This window comes from Pongo abelii, chromosome 13 (genome assembly GCF_028885655.2).
Source record: "Pongo abelii isolate AG06213 chromosome 13, NHGRI_mPonAbe1-v2.0_pri, whole genome shotgun sequence".
Classification (NCBI taxonomy): domain Eukaryota; kingdom Metazoa; phylum Chordata; class Mammalia; order Primates; family Hominidae; genus Pongo; species Pongo abelii.
Genome location: NC_071998.2, coordinates 102,774,408 through 102,799,291, shown reverse-complemented (window position 1 = coordinate 102,799,291; position 24,884 = coordinate 102,774,408). Strand labels below are relative to the sequence as shown.

General features: G+C 33.6%; 1 protein-coding gene across 2 annotated transcripts in view; it reads left to right on the top strand.

The window, feature by feature from the left end:
* The window catches only part of SHOC1 (shortage in chiasmata 1), a 113,168-nt gene extending 90,771 nt beyond the window's left edge, over positions 1–22,397 (top strand). For both annotated transcript variants that reach the window (XM_054520443.2, XM_054520444.2), the window contains 10 exons: positions 863–932; positions 2,045–2,223; positions 3,426–3,543; positions 4,931–5,042; positions 6,690–6,811; positions 8,861–8,954; positions 14,550–14,681; positions 14,968–15,117; positions 16,416–17,376; positions 22,148–22,397. In XM_054520443.2, coding sequence (XP_054376418.1) covers positions 863–932; positions 2,045–2,223; positions 3,426–3,543; positions 4,931–5,042; positions 6,690–6,811; positions 8,861–8,954; positions 14,550–14,681; positions 14,968–15,117; positions 16,416–17,376; positions 22,148–22,248 — 2,039 coding nt within the window. In that variant the 3' untranslated portion in view covers positions 22,249–22,397. The remainder of the gene's footprint in view (positions 1–862; positions 933–2,044; positions 2,224–3,425; positions 3,544–4,930; positions 5,043–6,689; positions 6,812–8,860; positions 8,955–14,549; positions 14,682–14,967; positions 15,118–16,415; positions 17,377–22,147) is intronic.
* The last annotated feature ends 2,487 nt before the right edge of the window (positions 22,398–24,884 follow it).

Below are 24,884 nucleotides of genomic sequence, written 5' to 3'. Positions count from 1 at the left end.
TTTATTATATTTTGTTTAAACATTAGTAAAGTCAGAAATTTAAAGTATGAGAAGCAAGAGTGAATCTAAGAAACAGTTCCCAATAAGTCTTCTGCTTCTAAATACTCAGTAGAAAGAGAATAAAGGCATTCCTATTACATTGAGATACAGTTTCTTATTTAGTTATCACTTAAATTTTTGGCTAGAGAACAAAGATAATATCCACCCTGATATTTAGCAAAATAAAATTAACTGCACAGGACTGGTGAGTGTTTAATTTGCTTACTTTAAAATTAAGTTTTTGTGGGGTGCGGTGGCTTGTGCCTGTAATCCCAGCACTTTGGGAGGCTGAGGCGGGGGTTCACTTGAGGTCAGGAGTTTAAGACCAGCCTGACCAACATGGTGAAACCCTGTCTCTACTAAAAATACAAAAATTGGCTGGGCGTGGTGGCAGGCACTTGTCATCCCAGCTACTTGGGAGGCTGAGGCAGAATTCTTTCAACCAGGAGGCGGAAGTTGCAGTGAGCCAAGATCCCACCATAGAACTCCAGCCTGGGCGACAGAGCGAGACTCTGTCTCAAAAAATAAATAAATAAATAAAAATAAAAATAAAAATTAACAAAAATAAGTTTTTAATCAATTTTATTATTTTATATAATAAATTTAGAATTTCCATGCTCTATGTATACACACAAGAGAAATATTGGTTATGGTTCAAACTTTCTGATATGCTAAACTTAGAAAAATAATCTAGCAAATTGTATTTTAAGCAGTTTTGTTACTCACAGATTTTTAATTCATTTTTATGGTAGTGAAATATATGACATACCAAAAATATGTATCTGAACAAGACACTGAAAAAAATTATTCTTTTTTCCAACAGGTTTAACACTGACTGTCCTTCATTCAAATGAAAGAAAAGATTTTCTGGAATCTGAAGGTGTTTTAAAGGGGTAAAAATTCATTCCTTCATCTGTGAGGAACAAACGTACCAGTTTCACAGGAAAAGCAAAATCTTCCTAGAAGTTAACTTTAAAAATTTAACAAAATCTGAAATTAAGCAATGCCTCTACCCTCTTCCTGAAAAATGCTTTACATAGGGCACTTTAATTCTGATCATTGTCCTGTGTATTATATGTTATTAGTGTCCAGAAATTTAATTCAATCTTATTTTAATATCCCCAAATAATAATAATAATAATAATAATATTGTTATTATAGTACAGAAGTGCCTATTTAGAGTATATTTGTACCAGTTTCTTTGCTCAGCATTGTTTTTTACATCTTCTTTCTTCAGGGTTCTCCTTCCTGAAGTATGTCCTTTAGAAATTCTTTCAGTGAGGGCCTGCTAATAATAAATCAAGTGTTGAATTGTGTAAAACTCTTTATTTTGCCTCATTTTACATAGAAATTATTTTTTTCAAATATTGGGATCCAAATAATTAAAAAAATGTAAATCAAATAGAAGCCCATAAAAACTGGACATAGGTACTTTTTAACTTCTAGATTGCTCTAGATAGCAGCAATTGAGAATTTTAATTATAGTAGGTGGTATGTTTTATGAGATTTGAAAATGTTATGAGATTTTATGAGAAAAGAAAGCTAAATTTATGATATTTAAGTGTCCATCTTTTTTGTTGTTGTTAAATTGTTTATGAAGCCCATTAAAAAAAAATCCCATTTTAAAGTTGCCAGATAATATCCTATTATGTAATTATCTAAGATTAAGACCTTATATTTGTAAGAAAATAAGACTGATTTTTCACGCTGATTTCTGTTATTGATAGTACTCAGGTAATAAAATCAGGCTGTCTCCCATTTGACGATATGAAATAGGCTACAGGTTTTTATATCCTGGTATAAAAATATATGATCATTAAGAAGAAAAATATAAAGAAATTGACACAATTGAAGAGCAAATCAACAGAAAACGCACCAGTGCCTTTCTAAGATGAGGCATAGATTAGAGAAGGATGGAACAGCCAGAAAACAGTCATCTTTTAATAGTCCAAGCAAATAATGCCACAAGTATAATGCCATTTTCTTGGCTCTCTTTTGTCTTTAGTACAAGTTCCTGTGTAGTTGTACATAATCAATATATTGGAGCAGATTTCCCCTGGAGTAAGTTCTCATTTGTGGTGGAATACAATTATGTGGAAGACTCTTGTTGGACTAAACACTGCAAAGAGTTGAATATTCCTTACACGGCCTTTAAAGTGATTCTTCCAGACACAGTTTTAGAAAGTAAGAATATAAACCAAAATCCTTTTTTTGCTTTATTAGAATGAAAATTTTCTATTTTCTGTTTATGATTTATAGATAAAAATAAGCTGTGACATTAGAAGCCTTGAGTTCAACCTCTAACCCCACCACTATCTGTGTGACCTGGGGTAGTCCTTTAAATGTCTCTTACCTCGTAGTCCTCATTTGTAAAGTAAGCTTTACTAATTATATGTTTTCATTCCCTTATCTAGCTTCTAAATTTTACTTATAATAGCACAATTTTATTACATTTATATCCAATCTTAATCTGATGGCTTTTATGCAATAGTATTTTTTTGATTTTTAGGGGACAATTGTGTAATAGTATGCTAACTGATTCAGAAAATTTTAATGTGTAAAACAAATTATCTACAAATACTTAGAAGAAAGTCTAAACCACTTCATATATCACTTTATTTCTTTGTATTTGTCAGTCATGACTAAGGCTGTGAATTCTCAGATCCATGAATCTGATACATTTTGAGTATAAAATGCACTCAATGTGAGAGTGCATCTCTCTCAGTACTTGCCATCAATTATTTTCTATTCACCTCAAATATGAGTGGGAAGTCTAAATAGATTCTGAGACATTCCAACTCATTTCTAAAAATACGGTCACCATAATGGTTTATTTGGAATTGATCTTGTGTAACTATTCTTTTATAAATTACCTGTGTATATCTTTTGACCATGTATCTATTGAGGTATTTATTCTTTCCTTATTGATCTGTAAAATGTTTTCCTTATGGGTTATTGCACATAATTTAAAATCTTTATGTAAATCAGTATATATTTAATACAGCACATGCCCAATATATACTTAAGTGAATAAAGCAAGTTTCAACATTTCAGGTAGAGAGTGACCCTATTTTTTCTCTCTTTATTGAAGTGAGTGCGCATGTGTGAGTATAAGCAAGAAAATATACTGAAAAAAGTCTGGAAATATATGCAAAACTCTGTTTTTAGTGTATAGTGGTATTAGTAAACTCTATTAACTTATTTCTAGGTAGGATAACATAGTTTTTATTTTCTTCTTCGAGCCTGTCTTTACTCTGTTTCTAATTTTTTACACTGAATATTATTTTTATACTACTACTACTTATCCTCATGTTTAGTAAAAAAAAAGAGAAAGAACTAGGAGATGAGAATAAAAGAGAAATATTTATAAATTTTCTCTTATTTAGGAAGCACCTTCCTGGATAGATTTGGAGGTTTTCTTTTGGAAATTCAGATTCCATATGTGTTTTTTGCATCTGAAGGACTTCTTAATACTCCAGACATACTTCAGCTGCTGGAATCCAAGTAAGTTATTGATTTCACAATTTTAACAAAAGCGTACATTATATATATATATATATATATATATATATATTATATATATGTATGTGTGTGTATATATATGTATGTGTGTGTATATATATATATGTATGTGTGTGTGTATATATATATATATATTTTGATAGGCTACATATTATGCTGTATATGTGTCTCCATGTGTCTGTGATTTAAGCCTGGAATTATATCACAAAAGAATAGTTTTCTTTTATTTATATCAATGTATATATCAATGCAAGTTTTTTATCAATGTGAGTTTTATATCAATGTAAGTTTTCTTTATATCAATGTACACTTCTTTCCCTATACCACATCCTCATAATTATTGAATATTATATTTTTTGGTAATATCAGTTTTATGGACAAAAAAATATTTAATTATTGTTTAAATTCATGTTTTACTTGCATTTCTTTTGTTACCAGCAAATATGAACATTTTATATGCTTTTTTCTGTGAATTATATGTTCATGTCTTTGAGTCATTGATAATATTGAGAATGAGTATTCTTGTTTAGGGAACTTTACTGCCTGGGAAACAGAACTGTGAAGTTCTAAATGAATTCTCAAGGTTTTAAATCTTTAGATCTAAGGTCATACCAACATTAGATGTTATAAAATCATAAAACACTTTATCATAACACACAAGTTGTCACAGGAATGTTGGACCTTGGGCTCCATATCAAGGAAAGATAATTGTATTGTTACCTTAGTTAAAATACAGATGTATGTTCCATGCTTTAATTTTTATATATTAAGGCTGTGGAGCATTCATAGGAAACTATGAGCTTATAAAAGGTAGTTAAGGGCATGATGGTATGTACCTGTAGTACCAGCCACTTAGGAGGCTGAGATGGGAGGTTCGATTGAGCCCAGGAATTCAAGGCTACAGTGAGCCATGATAGCACCACTGCACTCCAGGCTGGGCAACAGAGCTGTCTCTAAAAATAATAACAATATACAGTAAAAAAATAAAAAGTGCTTAAAATGTAAGCCATTTTTAAGGAATAAAAAAAGGAAATTCTGATAAATGCAGAATATTTTAGTCCCATAATTTTTTGATTTCATGAATTATTATTTAAAGAGCTGGAATAAATGGGTCAAAACATTTGTAAAAGTGTTACGTGCAGTAACATTTAGCACAATGCCTAAGGCAACACACATCTCAGCTGATTTGTTTTATATACTGAATAAATCATAACTTTATTCTTCAAATTTTATAAAGTAGAACAAATTGACATGTAAAAGAAAAAGCATAGAAATCCAAATAACTTAACATGCAGGAGGGAACTACAACTTTTCTTAAATAATTTTATTAGCATTTCATTTTTTCACTCAAGAATATTGTATTTTACAGCTATAACATCTCACTAGTAGAGAGAGGCTGCAGTGAGTCATTGAAACTCTTTGGAAGTTCAGAGCGTTATGCAGTGGTGACAATTGATGAACACACTGCTGTAATTTTGCAGGTAAAACTAGGTAGAAAATATATAAACTAAAATAGACTAAAATATATGGCTATGTAATTTGTTATTATCTTTTCTGTAGGAAGCTTAACTGTATTAGTGATTTCTTCTAAATTTTGCAAATGGGCCACAAGTGCTAAAATCATCACTGTGGAAAATGACTATTATCAAACTTCTCTGATGCCTTATAGCTTTTTAACATACTTTAAGAAGATAGGGCAAATAAAGAATATTTAATATTGTATATTAACCTATTTTAAGTATATTTATAGAATAATTATAGTATTGAAAGCTTTAAAAAAGCAATTTCCAGCCACTTTTATTACAAGGAGATAGTGTATTAATTGATGATTGATAATATTGAATTTCCAATCATTAATTGCATTTCCAGTGTAAGTAGGAGTTGTCTCTAAGTAAGCTAGATTTTAGAAAGAGAATTTCTCTTCAAAAATTCATATAGTTTGGAATTTTCTATGTATAAATTCTTGGGTGAATCTCCCTGATATGTTTGCTTGATTGGAGAACCAACTGAAAAGAAATTAATTTATTGAGGTGGGAGTGGGAGCAGAAACCAGGTTTGATGGTATGCAATATAAATATTGCTATATATTAGTGGCTAATATGTGTTTTGATAAGCAAATGTTATAAGAATTATATGATGGAAAAACACAACTCTATTAGAGATTTTTAAGAGATACTGTGTCTTGTATATTTAAAGTTCTTAAACAATATTTTTCTGTTTGGCAAAACTGTTTGTTTGTTTGTTTTTAGAGATAGGGTCTCGCACCATTGCCCAGCCTGGAGTGCAATGACACGATCATAGCTCACTGCAGCCTCGAACTCCTGGGCTCGAGTGATCCTCCTATCTCAGCCTCCCAAGTAGCTGGGACTACAGGCGTGCTCCATCGCACCCAGCTAACTTTTTAATTTTTTGTAGGGACAGTGTTGTGCTATGTTGCCCAGGGTGGTCTTGAACTCTTGGCTTCAAGTGATCCTCTCACTTCAGCCTCCCAAAGTGCTGGGATTACAGGCATGAGCTACCATGCCTGGCTGGCAAAACTGTTGTAATCCAATTATATAACTTATTGTTAGAGGAAGGTCATTTTTTGAATTCCTTAATCTATCAAAAATTACTTATGTTAAAGGAAAAGGAGATTCCATACCATTAGGTAGAGATTCCCAGAAAGTCCATTAACTGCTGCTTTTTCATCTCCTCTGAATAACCATGCAGTGCACATTATCTCATAAGTTTTAAACATATTTTCTGTTGCCTTTAGAGTGACCAGATCCTAGTCCACAAAGGACTTGGATCCACAAAGGACTAGGATCTGATTATTCCGAAGGCAATAGAAAATTCGACTAGCCTATGACGTGCCAAACTAGGGGCACTCCATAGGCTGCTTTCTTCATATCTAGGACCTTGGGAGATTCAGGAGCCTTCCTTGCTGAAGCTGTCATTAGGTGTTTTATGTCTGCTGTAGCTTTTCTCCTACTACTTCCTGCATGATTTTAATTTTTCCATGAAATGGGGGCTCATACCCATGCCTCTTTTCAACTTATTTATATGTCATAGATTCTTGAAATATAACATAATTTCATAATAACTGTTCAACCTAATGAATTTTTTACATTTTCTTTATTTTCTGATAGGATCTAGAAGAATTGAATTGTGAGAAGGCATCAGACAATATCATTATGAGGCTGATGGCATTATCATTACAGTACAGATATTGTTGGATAATTTTATATACCAAAGAAACATTAAATTCAGAGTAGGTAAACATTTCTTCATCCAAAGTTATGTTCGTATTTCTTAAGCCTAAGTCCTCTTATTTGAATGGAAATGGCTATGCAATTTTCTGCGTGCTCATCTAGTTTGCTTTAAGTCAAGGATTTTCAAGCTGGAGGTATGATCACAGGAAAACAAATTTGAATTTTGGAGATGATACGTTTCCCTGGACATTCTATGAAAGCCATCCTCCCCTCCCCCATCTCACTAAGAATTGCTGCTTTAAGTATTTTATTATTTTGTAATTCTGGACTTGTCTGATTTCTGTCGAACTACTGTACTAAATTTTTTGTATACACTTGTTATCAGGTTGGTATAAGTTCGAATATAAGAGTCTAAATACCTTGGTTTTTATTCCTCCTTCTATTAACAAATAACTTCTACCAAGTGATTTAGCCTGGTTTTTCCCTTCTACCAGAACTGAAAAATAATATTTCTGGTCTAAAACCTTCATTTTGAAGAATAATAAAGGGCGTAAAGCATTTTAAGCTTTGAACTTTCTTGTAAAGCATTTTAAGCTTTATCTGGAACTTGGAAGTGTTCTGGATAAATAACTTATTTGGAAATTTTTAAAAGTTGTTTTAGATTACTGTCTACCTGTGGTTCTAGTAGTGCAATTGAGGTACAAGGGAGAATAAAAGGAGATTCAAACTTATTTTTACCCAGATTTTCATGAAAATAATTATCTAATATTCTGAGATAGTTTTATATTCAAGATGTAAAGAGTGAATAAATATTCACAATCATATATTATAAAATATAATGATTTCAGACCTCTAGATATCTCAGATTCATATTTTTAGAGAATTAGAACATTTAGGAAGTATCTTAATCAACTGACCAAATTAGGAAAACTGAAAATACAAAAGAAATTGTTTGAATTACGTTAGTGTTCATGCCATTAATTCTTGTTTGAGTGTCAGGGGTCCCTGAGACCATACTAGGTTTGATAGTTTGCTAGGAGGACTCAGTATATAGCTGTATTCATGGCTATGATTTATTACGGTGCAAGGTTACAATACAAAGCCTATAATGCAAAGTCAGCAAAGGAAAAAAGCTCATGGGGCTAAGTCCAGAGGAAACTAGGAGGAAGCTTCTAAGAGTCCTCTCCTAGTAAAGTCATACAGGATGTGCTTAACTTCCTCAGCAACAAACAGTTATAACACTTGTAAAATTTTCTCTACTAGACCAGCTCATTAGAGACACATTGCCCAGGGTTTTTTTTAAGGGCTGGTCAAGTAGGCACCCTCTGCCTGGCACTTAATCGAAGTTCTAGACTCTAAGAAGAAAAGCAGATGTTCAACAGAAACTACATTGTTTGTCAACAGTTTAGGCACAGTGTTCTTATCAGCTTCTCATATGGAAACAGCTAATCTAAGAAAGAATCCAAAACAGGAAAGAGCCAAGAAATAAAGAGAGCCATTATCTTGATGGTATTGTTTGAGTCCCAGGATCCAACAATGGCTTCCTCTGGACTTCTTCGTAATATAAGCTAGTAATTTCCTCTTTGTTGCTTAGGGTACATAAAGTGGGTAAAGGTAGTAGAAATATCTACCCACCGTTCAGCACTTACATCTGACCTGCTTAGTAACCACAGAAGGAAAAGAAAAAGATGCATTTTCTAACAGTTTAGGGAACTCTGGGAGGATTCCATGTATCCTGGTTCTGGTCATGTGTCCATGTCTGAACCTGTTACTTTGACTAGGGGGATGGAGTATTCTAGTTGGCTAGGATTGGGTCATAAAGCCATCCCTGGAGTCAGGAAAGGGATGAGTTAAGTTCTTCCCACAACCCACACCTCCCCTAACACACATGCATCCCGTAGATTTGACAGTATTATTAAAGAATGGAGACGGAGATGTTTTTTCAAGAGTACAGAGTGGAAAAAAAAAAACCCACAAATTTGCCACACTAGTATTGTCTTAGCTAGGTTATTCTAAAAATATTATGAAATGTGGAAAACAAAATGAATTTTTAATAAATATAATCCGATATCAAATGAATAGAAATATAGTAATATAATTCTTTGTAGGTATCCGCTTACAGAAAAGACACTTCATCACCTAGCACTGATTTATGCAGCTTTGGTTTCATTTGGGTTAAACTCTGAAGAACTGGATGTAAAGGTATTCTTTTCCTATGTGTTTCTTCATAAGTATTTTTTATAAACCAAAATTATACTCAAACTTAAGTGCCCAATGAGAAAAAAGTGTTAAGCAAATGAATTAAAAACTGTTTAAAAGCTAAATAAAGAATAGTTTTCAAATTAATAAACATTTTATCATTATTCTGTTCCAAAAGGCTTTAATTTAATGAATTTAAAATCATGTTTCTTCTCTTTATTACTACTCAGATGTTTTCTAAACATAGCAGGATATGAATAAAAATAAATATCCCTTGATTAAAAATGTTCCTTATGAAAGATGTACTAAGCTTGTATCTGCTGTAAATGGAACTCTTAAGACATATACTAGGGTAATATATTGGTGATCTCTAATCAGTCTCTTTCCTTGGCCCCCTTTTTCAGTGTCCTGCTCTGAAATTTAGACATTTGTCCAAGTTCAGGGCTCAGCACTGTTCCATTATCACATTACATTCTTTTCTTTATGGACTTAGAGATTCCTACAGATTTTGCTTTCATTTCTGAGTATATCTCTTAAATTTTTCCTGACATTTCTTAAGGTCTGCACCTATATTCTAGCAGACTACTGGGAATCTCCACATGAATATCCAACAAGTACCTCAAACTCTACATGTCCAAAACATAGCTTCTCATCCTCCCACAAGCTTAGTTTATGGTATCACTATTCTAATTTAATTAGTAGCTAAGTCTTCTTTTTAACTCTGCAGTATCTCTAGAGTATGTCTCTCCTTCTGCTTCTTCTAGGCCTAAATTCAGGCCTTCGTCACCTCACACTTGGATTTTTAAAGTAGCTTCCTAACTAATATCCCTTTTCTACTCTTTCCCCACTTCAATTCATCACATATAGACACCAATTACATTTCTGAAATACAGCTGTGAATATTTCACTCACTAGACTATAAGCTCCTTAAAAGTAAGGAAACATAGTTATTCATTTTTTTTATTCCTGGAACCTAGCACAATGCCAGGTACATAGTAGTCTCTTGATAAAAATTTGCTGTTGATTTGAATTTCTTGCTCAAAGACTATCCATAGCTTCCCACTTAAGTCAACATAAAGTTCAAACTCAGCTGGATTCAAACTCCTCCACAATGTGGCCCTTAGTGATTCCTTCTTTAACATTATTTTACTCACCATTTACTGAATATGCCTCCATACTGTCACCTCTCAGCCTTTGCACAAACATGTCATTCTGGCCTGCCTTCCCCCAGGAATACTATTCCCCCATTCTCTTACTGCGAGCTGTCAGAGTTCTACCTGTCTTTCACTGCCCAGTTCAAACGCTACCTCCTTTAAGAAACTTGCCCCACATCACGCTACCTGACTTCAAACTATACCACAAGGCTACAGTAACCAAAACAGCATGGTACTGGTACCAAAACAGAGATATAGACCAATGGAACAGAACAGAGCCCTCAGAAATAATACCACACATCTATAACCATCTGATCTTTGACAAACCTGACAAAAACAAGAAATGGGGAAAGGATTCCTTATTTAATAAATGGTGCTGGGAAAACTGGGTAGCCATAGGTAAAAAGCTGAAACTGGATCCCTTCCTTACACCTTATACAAAAATTAATTCAAGATGGATTAAAGACTTAAATATTAGACCTAAAACCATAAAATCCCTAGAAGAAAACCTAGGCAATACCATTCAGGACATAGGCATGGGCAACGACTTCATGAATAAAACACCAAAAGCAATGGCAACAAAAGCCAAAATTGACAAATGGGATCTAATTAAACTAAAGAACTTCTGCACAGCAAAAGAAACCTACCATCGGAGTGAACAGGCAACCTACAGAATGGGAGAACATTTTTACAATCTACCCATCTGACAAAGGGCTAATATCCAGAATCTACAAAGAACTTAAACAAATTTACAAGAAAAAATCAAACAACCCCATCAAAAAGTGGGCAACAGATATGAACAGACACTTCTCAAAAGAAGACATTTATGCAGGCAACAGACACATGAAAAAATGCTCATCATCACTGGCCATCAGATAAACGCAAATCAAAACCACAATGAGATACCACCTCACACCAGTTAGAATGGCGATCATTAAAAAGTCAGGAAACAACAGATGCTGGAGAGTATGTGGAGAAATAGGAACACTTTTACACTGTTGGTGGGACTGTAAACTAGTTCAACCATTGTGGAAGACAGTGTGGCGATTCCTCAAGGATCTAGAACTAGAAATACCATTTGACCCAGCCATCCCATTACTGGGTATATACCCAAAGGATTATAAATCATGCTGCTATAAAGACATATGCACACATATGTTTATTGCTGCACTATTCACAATAGCAAAGACTTGGCACCAACTCAAATGTCCATCAATGATAGACTAGATTAAGAAAATGTAGCACATATACATCATGGAGTACTATGCAGCCATAAAAAAGGATGAGTCCATGTCCTTTGTAGGGACATGGATGAAGCTGGAAACCATCATTTTGAGCAAACTGTCACAAGGACAGAAAACCAAACACCGCATGTTCTCACTCATAGGTGGGAATTGAACAATGAGAACACTTGGACACAGGATGGGGAACATCAGACACTGGGGCCTGTCGTGGGGTGGCGAGAGGAGGGAGGGATAGCATTAGGAGATATACCTAATGTAAATGACGAGTTAATGGGGGCAGCACTCCAACATGGCACATGTATACATATATAACAAACCTGCACATTGTGCACATGTACTCTAGAACTTAAAAGTATAATTAAAAAAAAAAAAAGAAAAGAAACTTGCTCCAATCCTACTCTCTCAGGATGCATCATCTCTCCTCCCATTCTCCTGCTAACACTTCATATCTTTATTATGGTATGGGGATATTTATTCATATATCCTCCACCCTGAAGGGTAAGAGTGAGGTTCTTTTTATTTGTAAAACCTAGCAGCTAGCATAGTGCTTTGCACAAAGCAAAAACATTCAATAAATGTCTACTAAGTGGAATTCAAAGTACCACTTGCTAAGAAAATCAACAAATGATCTGTTTGAACTGGAATTCCAGATAATTTTGTTTCTGTGCTGCATACTAAACAAAAATAAAATTCTTAGAAAAGTTACCTAAAGTGAATGACAAATGTAAATTTGTCTCTAGTGAGGTCTTACCACTTATTTAGCTTCTTCTCTTCCCAGCTCAGGGTAAACCATTACAGGCAAAATATGCTTTAGAAAGTTTTTTCCTCTATGCATGGGGCATATGATACCAGTGAGTGATACTATATTCAAATACAGCAACATGGCCCAGGGAGGGCATGATCCAAAGAAGGCATTTGGGAATGAAATAGGAGTACTCCCTAGGAACAATCCATTCCAGACAAGTCTGTTTCCACCTGGATCAAACTATTCTAAAAGCTTTTCAGGTTTTACATAATAATCTAAAAAGTAGGTCATTTTATCAATGGACATAGAGAGGCAACTATGGTCAATTTGCTCTTACTCTATTATCAGTATGTCCTCAGTACTGATAAGCCTCCTGTTTTCCTGACTTGATGACATTGTTGTATTAAAGGAGGCTCCCTGGACTCATATTATTTTAGAACGTATTGTTGCTTTACCTTACTTTATTTAGTAGCATGGCTTTTGATCTCTTAGAGCACATCAGAACCATTAGCACCTTTTTATTTTCAGGCATCTGAAGAACCTGAAAATCAAGGAAGCATTAGGAAGTTTAAGAACATTTTCTTAAATTAAAAGAAAATACTGCTAGTAGTGTTATGCTAGGTGTTATTCCAATTTTTTAAAAGTTCTGTAATTTTCTTATGAACCATCTTTGCAGGAAAATGCATAAATACACACATGCAAAATTTTGCAAACAAATTAAGGAGGTTCCTGAATTCCCAAATCTAGCCATGAGCCCCAGAATTCCTGCCCTAATAAATTCATTGTCATTACTGCCATCATAAAATTATGGCTTTTAACCCTTTTCCCATTTGCCCTGAGAATCCTCACCAGCCAGGCTTGTTGCTGCAGTGTTTACCCCGAGAAAACTTTGCCATGAAATATCTCATTTTTATTATTGTTTTTGCATCGCTGTAGCATATCAACTTTGGAAACAAAAGACATCTTTCTATTTATAGCATTCTATTTTTAGTAGTGGTATTTCCATTACAAAATATAGTAATTCTCAATCCCTGAAAATGTCAAATCCTAGAAAACACAGTATTCCTACTCGTGATGTTAACATCATTCTCAAACAGTTGTTGGCTGAAGAGTCCATTGATGAATCTGATTTTTCTGAAATAGAAAATTCTGATGATTCAGATGATTCTGATGTTAGTTCTGTTTAGAAATAACTCCAAGCACAGTTTTTATATTTTATTTTCACATCAAAAATCAGTCAGATTTGCTTCAGCCTCAAAGAGCGTGTTTATGTAAAATTAAATGAGTGCTGCACTTTTTTTTTCTAAATGGGAAAAGGGTTAAAATAAAGTTTATATTTAAATGAAAGTGTCATATCTTCTCAAAACACCCAAAACTAGCAATAAAGTACATTTGGAATTGAACAATGTATTTCTGTGTATTCTCCCTATATAATGTAATTTAAAGAAAATTCTTTAAAATGCATATACTCCCCAGGTGTGTACTAACCGTTTTGTATTTGTATTCTTATAAAAGAAAAAAAGTCATAATTATTTTGTGAGATTTCTACGGTTTACTAAATTTCCACTGTAGTACAGGATATTTATATTTCCAGGATATGATTATTTGGGGCAGTATTTCTCTGTTCACATTAAACTGCTAACTCATGAACTATCTTTCCTTCAATCAAATTTAAAAGATGAAGAAGAAAAGAAAGAAATGAAAGCAGAAGAAGAAGGTTGACATTTCAGAAGAGAGAAGGGCATGGAGGAAAACATGTCAGACAGGAAACAGAGGATATTATGAAATTATTTTTTCTTTACTTTTTTTTCTTACTGTACTAATGGGAAAAAATTATTTTTTAGAATTAAATTTAATATACACAAACACCACATTTTTGGCAGGGGTATCTTAGAATCAGTAAGCCAATATTAGATGAGAAATTCCCAAAATGCTGGGAATGACGACTACTCTAAATCAAAACCTTATTTTTTCTTTTTTGAATACAACATCAACTTCATTTATAAGTATCCTTATTTTTTAACTTTGTCTTTGAAAAATCTTGTACTATATTTTTAAAATTCTTATTTTAATTGGCAGCTATTAAGTTTAACCTTTGGAAACAGCAAAATAGTAATATTACTAATGATATTCAAATTGCTGCTTTTTCTAATATAGTTGAAATATAACACTATATTTTAATGACTCTATTAATAAATGCCAAATGAAATGAAAATGATTTAGTTCCAAAAATTAAAAATACAAGTATATCACATTTAAATAAGGAAGGAAAATTGGTTATCTTCATAAATAAAATGTCCTGGATATAGATAAACCAATAGTTTCTATCTAAAATCGTGTTAAAGATTAGAATCTGCTATTGTTTAATTTTATCTTCTAATTACAAACTTTTTAAAAAATATTATATTTTGCTTCCTAGTATTTCCTATAATCTAACATAAAAAATATTTTTTAGCTTATAATTGCCCCAGGAGTAGAAGCAACTGCCTTGATAATTCGACAAATTGCTGACCACAATTTAATGACCTCAAAGAGAGATCCTCATGAATGGTTGGATAAATCCTGGCTTAAAGTTTCACCATCGGAGGTATATTTTCTAAATGTATAAAATAGATATTTGCAAAGCAAATATAAAAACCTGTATTTGAATTTACTTTCTGGTAATATTTTTCCCCCAAATGTCTCAAATTGAGTGGTAGGTGCAATGACAAAAGTTTTAATCTGCTGCAACGAGTAGAATAAAATAGATCACTTTCGAAAGACTACCGACTATTTCTTAAACTCTTTTCTAGGAAGAAATGTACTTACTTGTAGAATAAAATGGCTTACTTTCAAAAGACTACTGACTGATTATTTCTTAAACTCTTTTCTAGGAAGAAATGTACTTACTTGATTTTCCATGTATTAACCCATTGGTGGCTCAGCTCATGCTAAATAAAGGACCTTCACTGCATTGGATATTATTAGCAACTCTGTGTCAACTTCAGGAACTCCTACCTGAAGTCCCAGAAAAAGTGTTAAAGGTTAGTTATTTGAGATCTGTATTATGATATGAATTTATTTCCTTTCGATTTGAGTATCTATTTTTACAATAGGATTTTTAAAATGAAGGTATCCAAGTTTAATTGTTTTGGACTTCAAATAGCAAAGAAATAATTTACTTGAACTAAATTTCTTATAGACTTTTAATTAGCTATCAATTATACATGTTATTTTATTTTATATTTTATTTATTTATTTATTTTTGAGATGGAGTTTCACTCTTCTTGCCCAGGCTGGAGTGCAATGGTGCAATCTCAGCTCACTGCAACCTCCACCTCCCAAGTTCAAGAGATTTTCCTGCCTCAGCCTCCCAAGTAGCTGGGATTATAGGTATACACCACCATGCCTGACTAATTTTGAATTTTTTTTTTTTTTTTAGTAGAGACGGGGTTTTACCACGTTGGTCAGTCTGGTCTCGAACTCCTGACCTCAGGTGATACACCCACCTCATCCTCCCAAAGATTACAGTATTTTTTCTTTTTTTGAGATGGAGTCTCCCTCTGTCACCCAGGCTGGAGTGCAGTGGCTTGATCTCGGCTCACTGCAGTCTCCTGCTCCTAGGTTCAAGCAATTCTCGTGCCTCAGCCTCCCGAGCAGCTAGGACTGCAGGTGTGCACCACCACACCTGGCTAAGTTTTATATTTTTAGTAGAGACAGGGTCTCACCCTGTTGGCCAGGCTGGTCTCAAACTCCTGACCTCAAGTGATCTAACTGCCTTGGCCTCCCAAAGTGCTAGGATTACAGGCATGAGCCATAAACCCCAGCCTATATTATACATTCTAAAGCTATTTTATACAGATAAATTCAATAGAGTCAGCTTTAAATCATTTTGGAATATTATTGTGCTCATAGAAAATTCAATTATATACCTTATTCACATGTATTTACATTACCTCTTCCAAACAGTCCTAACATACCCTTAATTCTAGCTGTAAAGATAACTTTAGCCTTACTGGTAATATTTTAAAATTCTTATCAAGGAAATAGTATTCATGTATGAATTGTATAACTAAAAATTCTATTGTATTTGCTGTGAGCCTAAAATTGTTCTGAAGAATAGACTATTAAAAATTCTATTACAAGTGATTAGAAAATATGTATGAATTACAATGAGTTTTTCTTTTAATAGAGCCTAATGATTTCATGTTCTTAATACCTGGATCAATGTAATATCTATGAATAGACTACCCATTTATATTTTGCCTTCTTTCCATATAGATAAGCATCATTATTTATATTTACTAAACTGACGTTTGCATTATATTAATTCATTTCTTAGCATTTTTGTAGCATCACTTCCCTATTCAAGATTAGTTCTTCTTCCATAACAAAATCACCGCAAATTTCATCACCTCAGGAAAATAGGAATCAGATTAGTACCTTGTCTTCTCAGAGTTCAGCTTCTGATTTAGACTCTGTCATTCAAGAACATAATGAATATTATCAGTATTTAGGATTAGGAGAGACAGTGCAGGAAGACAAAACCACCACTTCGAATGACAACTCTTCCATTATGGAACTAAAAGAAATCTCAAGTTTTTTACCACCTGTGACTTCATACAATCAGATCAGCTACTGGAAAGACTCCAGCTGTAAACCTAATATAGGGCAGAATACTCCTTTTCTAATTAATATAGAATCAAGGAGACCGGCTTATAACTCCTTTCTAAACCACAGTGATTCAGAGTCAGATGTCTTTTCTTTGGGTCTAACACAAATGAACTGTGAAACTATAAAATCACCAATTGACACTCAGAAGAGAGTGTCAGTTGTCCCCCGTTTTATAAATTCTCAGAAAAGGAGAACACATGAAGCAAAAGGTTTCATAAATAAAGAAGTATCAGACCCTATCTTTTCACTAGAGGGCACTCAATCTCCTCTTCATTGGAACTTTAAGAAAAATATATGGGAACAAGAGAATCACCCGTTCAACTTACAATATGGTGCAGAGCAGACTACATGTAACAAATTGTACTCTCAGAAAGGTAATTTATTCACTGATCAGCAAAAATGTCTATCAGATGAGTCTGAAGGCCTCACATGTGAAAGTTCAAATGATGAGACTTTCTGGAGAGAATTACCATCTGTCCCCAGTTTGGATTTATTTCATGCTTCTGATTCTAATGCAAATCAAAAAGAATTCAACAGCTTTTATTTCTACCAAAGAGCTGGAAAAAGTTTAGGACAGAAAAGGCACCCTGAATCTTCATTTAACTCAGGAGACAAGGAATCATTAACAGGTAACACTATCCAATAGTTGATAAAACTACTCTCAAATTTAATTTTAAAAGATAAAACCATCTCCAAATTTAACATTTTTTTTTGTTTTCATTACTACATTTAAAAAACTTCTCTAATAACTGTTGGGTAAAAGAGAAAATCTAAACTCTAAAATAAATGCAAAGAAAATATATTGTGTTAAATTATTATAGCCTTAAGTGAACTAAGTATTCAACTTAAGAAGTTAAAAATAAAAGCAGTGCAACTCTAAGTAAAGCAAGAGGCTAAAATCAACAAAGATTAAACAGAGGAATCAGTGAATTAGAAAATTAAACTCTTTGTGGAGCAGGTATATTTAATTGACTAACATTTATTAAAAGAGCCTAATTAGGTGCCAGTCTCTATTCTAAGTCCTTTATTGGATTATTTACTTTAATTCTAACAATTCTATTAAATAGGCACTATTATTAGCTCCATTCTGGTGGATGTTTTTGAGTTGTCTGAACATTTAAGCATATCAAATTTTTAAAAGAACAATTTAATTTTCTTGTTTCTAGTGATTCTAGCTTTTCTTTCAGTATCATTTCTTACTGCATTGGCCCAAGCATCTAAAACAAAATATTAAGTTCTAACAGCCGTACAAAGGTGGCCTTCCCCAGGATAGGAGAAAAAGGGGAGGGCAGGGGGAAGCTTAAGTTTCAAACTTCTCTTTTTCATAGGTTTTTTTGTGAGGCCTGAGAGGGGCCAAGAAAATCTTTTATTCTTTGTTTTGTTTTAAAAAGGCCTCCCAAATTGTATAAGCTACAGGACTTGTAATGCTTGGATTTGCTCTTATTTAATACTTACAACTTGTTTTGTTCCTCCCTTTAATGGGAAGTATTCTGTGTCTAGTTTTGTAAAAACTTCTGTGAAAAATAGATGCTGAATTTATTCAAACTCATTTTAGTACATATTGGGAAAAATCAAATGTGTTTTCTCTATTGACCTATTCATGTCAAAGATTTTATTTACAGGTTTACTAATATTAAATTATCTATGCCATTTCTGTGATAAACATAACTGGTTTTTGAGGGGTGATTCTTTTTTTTAATTTTTATATTTTTGTTTTATTTAATATTTCATGCTACCTTGTCTAAGAGATTTTTTTTTTTAAGACAGGGTCTCCCTCTGTGGCCCAGGCTAGAGTGCAGCGGCATGATTGGTTCACTGCCACCCCCACCTTTCGGGCTCAACCCATCCTCCCATCTTAGCCTCCCAAGTAGCTGGGATTACAGGCATGCACCACCATGCCTGGCTAATTCGTTTCTATTTTTAGTAGAGACAGGGTTTTGTTATGTTGTCTAGGCTGGTCTCGAACTCCTGGGCTCAAGTAATCTACCTGCCTTTGCCTCCCAATGTGCTGGGATTACAGGAGTGAGCTACCTGGCCTGGCCTAAGGGATTCTTTTATTATGGTGTTAAATATGGTAGCTAATATTTATTTATGATTTTCATGTCTACATTCATGATATTAGATTGTGTTCTTTATTTGTGCCTTATCACATTTGGACATAAAGGTTATGCTAACTTCATAAACTGGATGAAAATTTAATACTTTTCTACTCTGAAACAAAATACGCATGTGAATTACTGTATGTTCTTGAACACAGGGCACTCCAATATATAACCTCCCATTTTCCAATGAGAAGACCCAGAAGTCATTTTTAAATAAATTCTAACATTAAATGTTAGAAAAAGCTTAAAGCTTTTAGGTATGTGAGTAGAATATTCAAACATCTACCTACATTTTAATTCATTAATTTAGTTATGTATTTTTAAATCACATACTCTATAAAATAATGTCAGTTTAGAAATATTAATTTCTTCCAATTTCCAAGTTATTTCCATGAAATAATTTTATTCAAACAGTTCACATGACTCTTTGATACTAGTATCTACATTCAATATGGCAAATTTTATTTAACTGGTTTTCTATAATACATCATTACCTCCAAATACATTGTTTAAGATAAAACACTTTTTGAATTAATATTGGCACAGCCCTGGAAAATTTATCCAAAGCCATTAGCATAACCCATAACCTCAAGATAATTTTCCATTTGTCCCGAAGTGTATATATGGGATCTCTACGATATAATTACTTACTACATTGCTTTATTTTTATTTTTTGGCATGTCTGTTTAACAAAATACATTGCTTTTTAAAATTATTATTATTATTATTATTATTATTATTATTAACAGAGTCTTCCTCTGTCGCCCAGGCTGAATCATCCCTCCTCCACCTCTTGAGTAGCTGGGACGAAAGGCACGCACCACCATACCCAGCTAATTTTTGTATTTTTTGTAGAGGCAAGGTCTTGCCATGTTGCCCAGTCTGGTCTCAAACTCTTGGGCTCAAGCAATCCACCTGCCTCAGCCTTCCAAAGTGCTGGGATTACAGGTGTGAACTACTGCACCCCAACTGCCTTTTAAACTTTTAAATAATGGTACCCTAACTCTTGCAATTATGAGATTATATCCCCAGGGATAATTATTAAAACTGTTTTATAATTTTTAGTTTTCCATTTTACTGATTTCATAATCAGCCTCTGTAAGTATCCAAATCTAGGATTTTTCACGTTAATGTATCATATATAAAAAAAGCCATATAAGGTGAGTTCTTACGTGATCACCACCTATCATTCATCAGGGCTTAGAATAAATTTCACATTACAGCTATGGGTCAAGGATCAAGCTCATGAGGGAAAACTTAAAAGCAAGAGTATTGAAAATGGCATATTAAAGACTCTAGAATGGAAGCTGAATATGAGCTACTAATACCATTTTTAAATATGGTATTTTAATTTTTATTTTTTTCTTATTGATCTATTATAAATTTTTTCTTTGAGCCAAGAGTGGGGTTTTTCTTATGTTGTTGGTTTTTTTGAACTTTTTTATTTCTGACAACTGCATTGTTATCAGTTTATTATTTACTTCTTCCATTTATTAATGATGATTCTTTATCCGACTTGGCAAGGATGTAGTGAATTTTGCTCATAATGTCCAAAATGCTGGTAATCTCTTCAAAACTGTTTTCATCTGTGAATGTACTTGGGACACTTTGTATTGGTTAACTGGAAATTTGTGTGTGCTTTATAATTGCACATGCGGATACTAATATAGGGATAACTATATATGGATATCCATATATAAATAATATATATCCATATATAGTATCCATATATAAATAATATATGGATATCCATATATAGTTATTTATTATTTATATTATTTATATTATTTATGGATATCCATATATAAATAATATATGGATAATAAATTGGAGTTATTAAATAGGTGCAAAATATACATTTATTTCATGGGAAAGCTTCCTGGCAGCTATAGAAAAAGAAATTTAAGCATTTTTAGAAATTTTAGAATTGGCTGTGAGAGATTGATATCCAGAAAAAAACACTGTTTCTATCACACTGGTAGCTTGAAATCAGCCATGGTGGGTGTCTTCATACCACAAAAATTGGCAGATGCTGCAAATCAGGCCTTTCCTTGTTTCGAGAGCTGGTTGTTAAACATTTACCAGAATGCTACTGGTAGTCCAGGCTCTCCCACAGCTTTACAGTGAAGAACCAAGGTCCTGTCATCATTAATATTCCCTGTATTTCATCTAATTGTTTACTTAAGGATTCTTTAGCTCCTTAATTGGAGTTAAAGATTTGTTTTCCAGACATGCCTTTAAAGACATGAATTTACAGATAGACTCCTAAACACATAACCTCTCCCTGAAAAGAAATATGTCCCTAGTGAAAATGATATCCCCCAAAAGGGCATATGTTCATGAAAAGAAAATTAGCCCAAGTGAAAAAAAGCCACAGTCAGGAATAGGAAGGGCAAACCGGAAAAAAAAAAAAAAAGAAGAAAAACCTGACAGAATTGTACACACTCTCACCACAAAGATGGGTACAAGGTACACGGAGACCAGGCAATATGTCTTTGTTTTAGGTTCAAAGTCTGTCAAAACGAGCCTCTAACTTATATCCTAATTAATGAGGACTTATTGGAAACTTTCAGGAATTACGAAGCCCTGCCTGAGTTGCTTCCCAAACCATTTTGGATTGTTTTTACTTAAAAATGTTAGAATTAGAAGAGACCTTAGAGATTACGTATTATAACTTTTCATTTCACAGAAGAGAAAATTGAAACCCAGGGAGATTTAACTACTTGTACAAGGCATGAGCATAAAAATATATTCATTTATCACTAATTTTTAATACCAGGCCATTAGGTACAGAGGCATTTATGTTAAAAACATACTTTTTAATAGTTATTATTTTATCCCAGTTTGGAAATTTTGACACTTTGTAGGTAGATGATGAAGACACAAAATCCATTTGAATAGTGAGGAAAACATACCTATACTTCAGCCGGGCATGGTGGCTCATGCCTGTAATCCCAGCACTTTGGGAGACCAAGGCAGGTGGATCACCTCAGGTCAGGAGTTTGAGACTAGCCTGCCCAACATGGCAAAACCCCGTCTCTACTAAAAATACAAAAAATTAGCCGGGTGTGGTGGCAGGTGCCTGTAATCCCAGCTACTCAGGAGGCTGAGGCAGGAGAATCGCTTGAACCCAGGAGGCAGACGTTGCAATGAGCCGAGATTGTGCCACTACACTCCAGCCTGGGCGACAAGGGCAAAACTTCACCTCAAAAAACAAAAAAAAAAAAAAGGAAAAGAAAAAACCTATACTTTACTATTATAAGCAATAAAATGGTTTTCCTTTTTCTCCTTTTAACAGGTTTTATGTACTCACAACTACCACAATTCAAAAAACGACGTCTAGCATATGAAAAAGTCCCTGGTAGAGTTGATGGGCAGACTCGGCTGAAGTTTTTTTGAAGGAGGAGAAGAGCAATGTTACATGCCATATTCCACTGTTTTTGATGCTAACCCACTAGCACAATTATTTAGATTTGCTCATACACTAAAGAAAACACAATTGTTCATATATGTCTCAGTATTTCTGTATTAAATATTCATAATATGTATTCTGCCCTATGGTTTGCATCTTTGTAAGTTAAATATTCTAATTTATCAATTAGCAGAATAATTATCATAAGATCCAAAATGTCTTCCAGACACCCCTACACACAAGCCATTTAAATGAGTCTCCATCACAGTCTGACCCTTTGAGTCAGGAAGTGAAGATCATCACAGTTAACCCTCCCACATCAAGAAAGTTAAAACCTAGGACAAAATTGAAGTTAGAAAACTTCCAACCTAAAGTATTGTTTTCTGTAAACACAATTTAAGAACAAATGACTAAGAGGAAATATTTGCAACCTAGATAATAGGAAAAAAAGTTTACATTTCTCATATATAAAGAATTCCTACAAATTGATAGAAAGAAGACAACCTGATAGAAGAATGGGCAAAATATATGAATAGATATTTCCTCAGAAAAAAACAAAAATTGTCAATAAACATTTGAAACACAATGAAGCTTCATTATTTATTAGACAAATGCCAATTAAAACAATGTTACTGTTTTTTCACCTATCAGTTGCCAACATTTTTGAAAATTCATACTATCCAATTTCTACATATTGAAGAAAAGAACACTTTCCTATATTGTTTGTACAGCTTCTTTAGCACAGTTTGTGTAAACCCACTAAGATGAAAAATGCTCTTATCTTTTGACTCAACAACCACATTTCCAGGAATCTGTCTTAAAGAAATATCCAATTACACAATGAAATGCTATATAATTTGTAATAGTTAAAAAATTATAGACAATAAAAATGCTAGCAGTAGGGGAATAGATCAACAATTTAGACTATAGAATATCATGAAACCATTAGAAGAAAGTAAGTCTGTGTGCTCTGACAAGGCAGGATGCCCATAACATAAAGTAAAAAAAAAAAAAAGGGGGAAAACAATATATAAAATACTATATGTTGCACAACTCCATTTCTGTTTTTTAAAAATAGACCTTTGAAAATTCAAAAATTTTCCAAAATGATCACCATATCAGGGAACAATGTGGGCATAAGATGATTTTCACATTCTGATATGCAATTTTGTTCACAATAAACACTAGGTGAACTAAAAAATGACACCCAACTGAAATAAGCTGCATAGGAATACACAAAACACACATACACACCACACTTCACAGGGTCATTGAGCCACACAATGTAGCTAATGCCACATTCGGTGTCTCAACTTTTGGCTAGATAGCCCACCTGCTACCACCTCACAGTAACTCGCCAGTTGCAACTTGGCTAAGCAGCTTCCTACCTTCCCCTTTCTTTAATTGTTCTCCACTTTCCTCTCAGGTCTCTGCCATTTTTCTCTATTTATTCTCTCACTCTTTTTCTATCTCTCTTTTGTTCTTTTCCTTGAGCAGAAAGGGTACCCGCCATGGTCGCTAGGCAGGGCTGGCCAGTGGGACAGTGGGGCCTACAGGCTCAAGAGCAAACTTTGAGTATTTTTCGAGGTAAGGAGCCGTATGTATTATAGTATTTGTGTATTCCTTAATCATTTAACAAGTTTAAAACTGTACTATCATTTTCATTAGGTTTCTGTCTTTTTTACTGTCACTGGCAAAATTTTTTAATATTAAGCCCCAACTCCATTTTCCCATAGGCCCTGTGGTGGTTATTGTGTGATTTTATATAGCTTGGTGATTTTTAGGAATGCCTGTGTCATATTATAGCAGCACTACTGAATACATATTCTTCTTAGCAGTTGCTTAATATAATCTGCCATGATATATTTCATCATTCTCTCACTAATGAACATTTAGATTGACTCCAACTTTGGCATGAAAAATATATGGACAGACACATTCTCAAACTTTCAACAGTGGGAGATAGAGTAATAAATACAAAGGTTGTCATTCTTTATACATTTGGATATATTTTGAAGGTACAGCTGAGAAATCAGGGATAGCACCAAGGTTTGTGGCCTAAGAAGAATGATGTTGTCATTTATTGCAATGGGGAAGATTATGAGAAAGGTATAATTTACAGAGCTTGGGAGCTCAATTTTTGGGCAAGTTAAATTTGAAATACCTACTAGACTTCCAAGTAGAGATACTAAATAGGTATTTGTATTATGTAAGTCTCAAGTTCAATAGAAAATATAAATCTGGGAAGTATAAATTTGGGAGTCATCAGAGGATAGATGATGTTTAAAGCTATAAAAATGGATAAGATTACCAAAGTAGTGAATATAGACAGAAAATAGAAAAATTTCAACCACCAAGCCATGGGACAACATTAGACAGGAATAGAGGAAAATGGAAAGGAGATTGAGAAGAAGGGATCAGTGATGTAGGAGAAAAACCAGGAGATTTCCTGAAAGCCAGATGAAGAAGATGTTTCCAGAAGGAGACAGTAATCAGTTGTGTCAACTGCTATTGACAAATCAAGTTAGAGGAGGAAAGAGAACCATTGGATTTACCATTGTGGAGCTCTCTGGTGATCTTGATAGGAGCAGTGTTCGGAGCAATGGTGGAGGCAAAAGCCTGA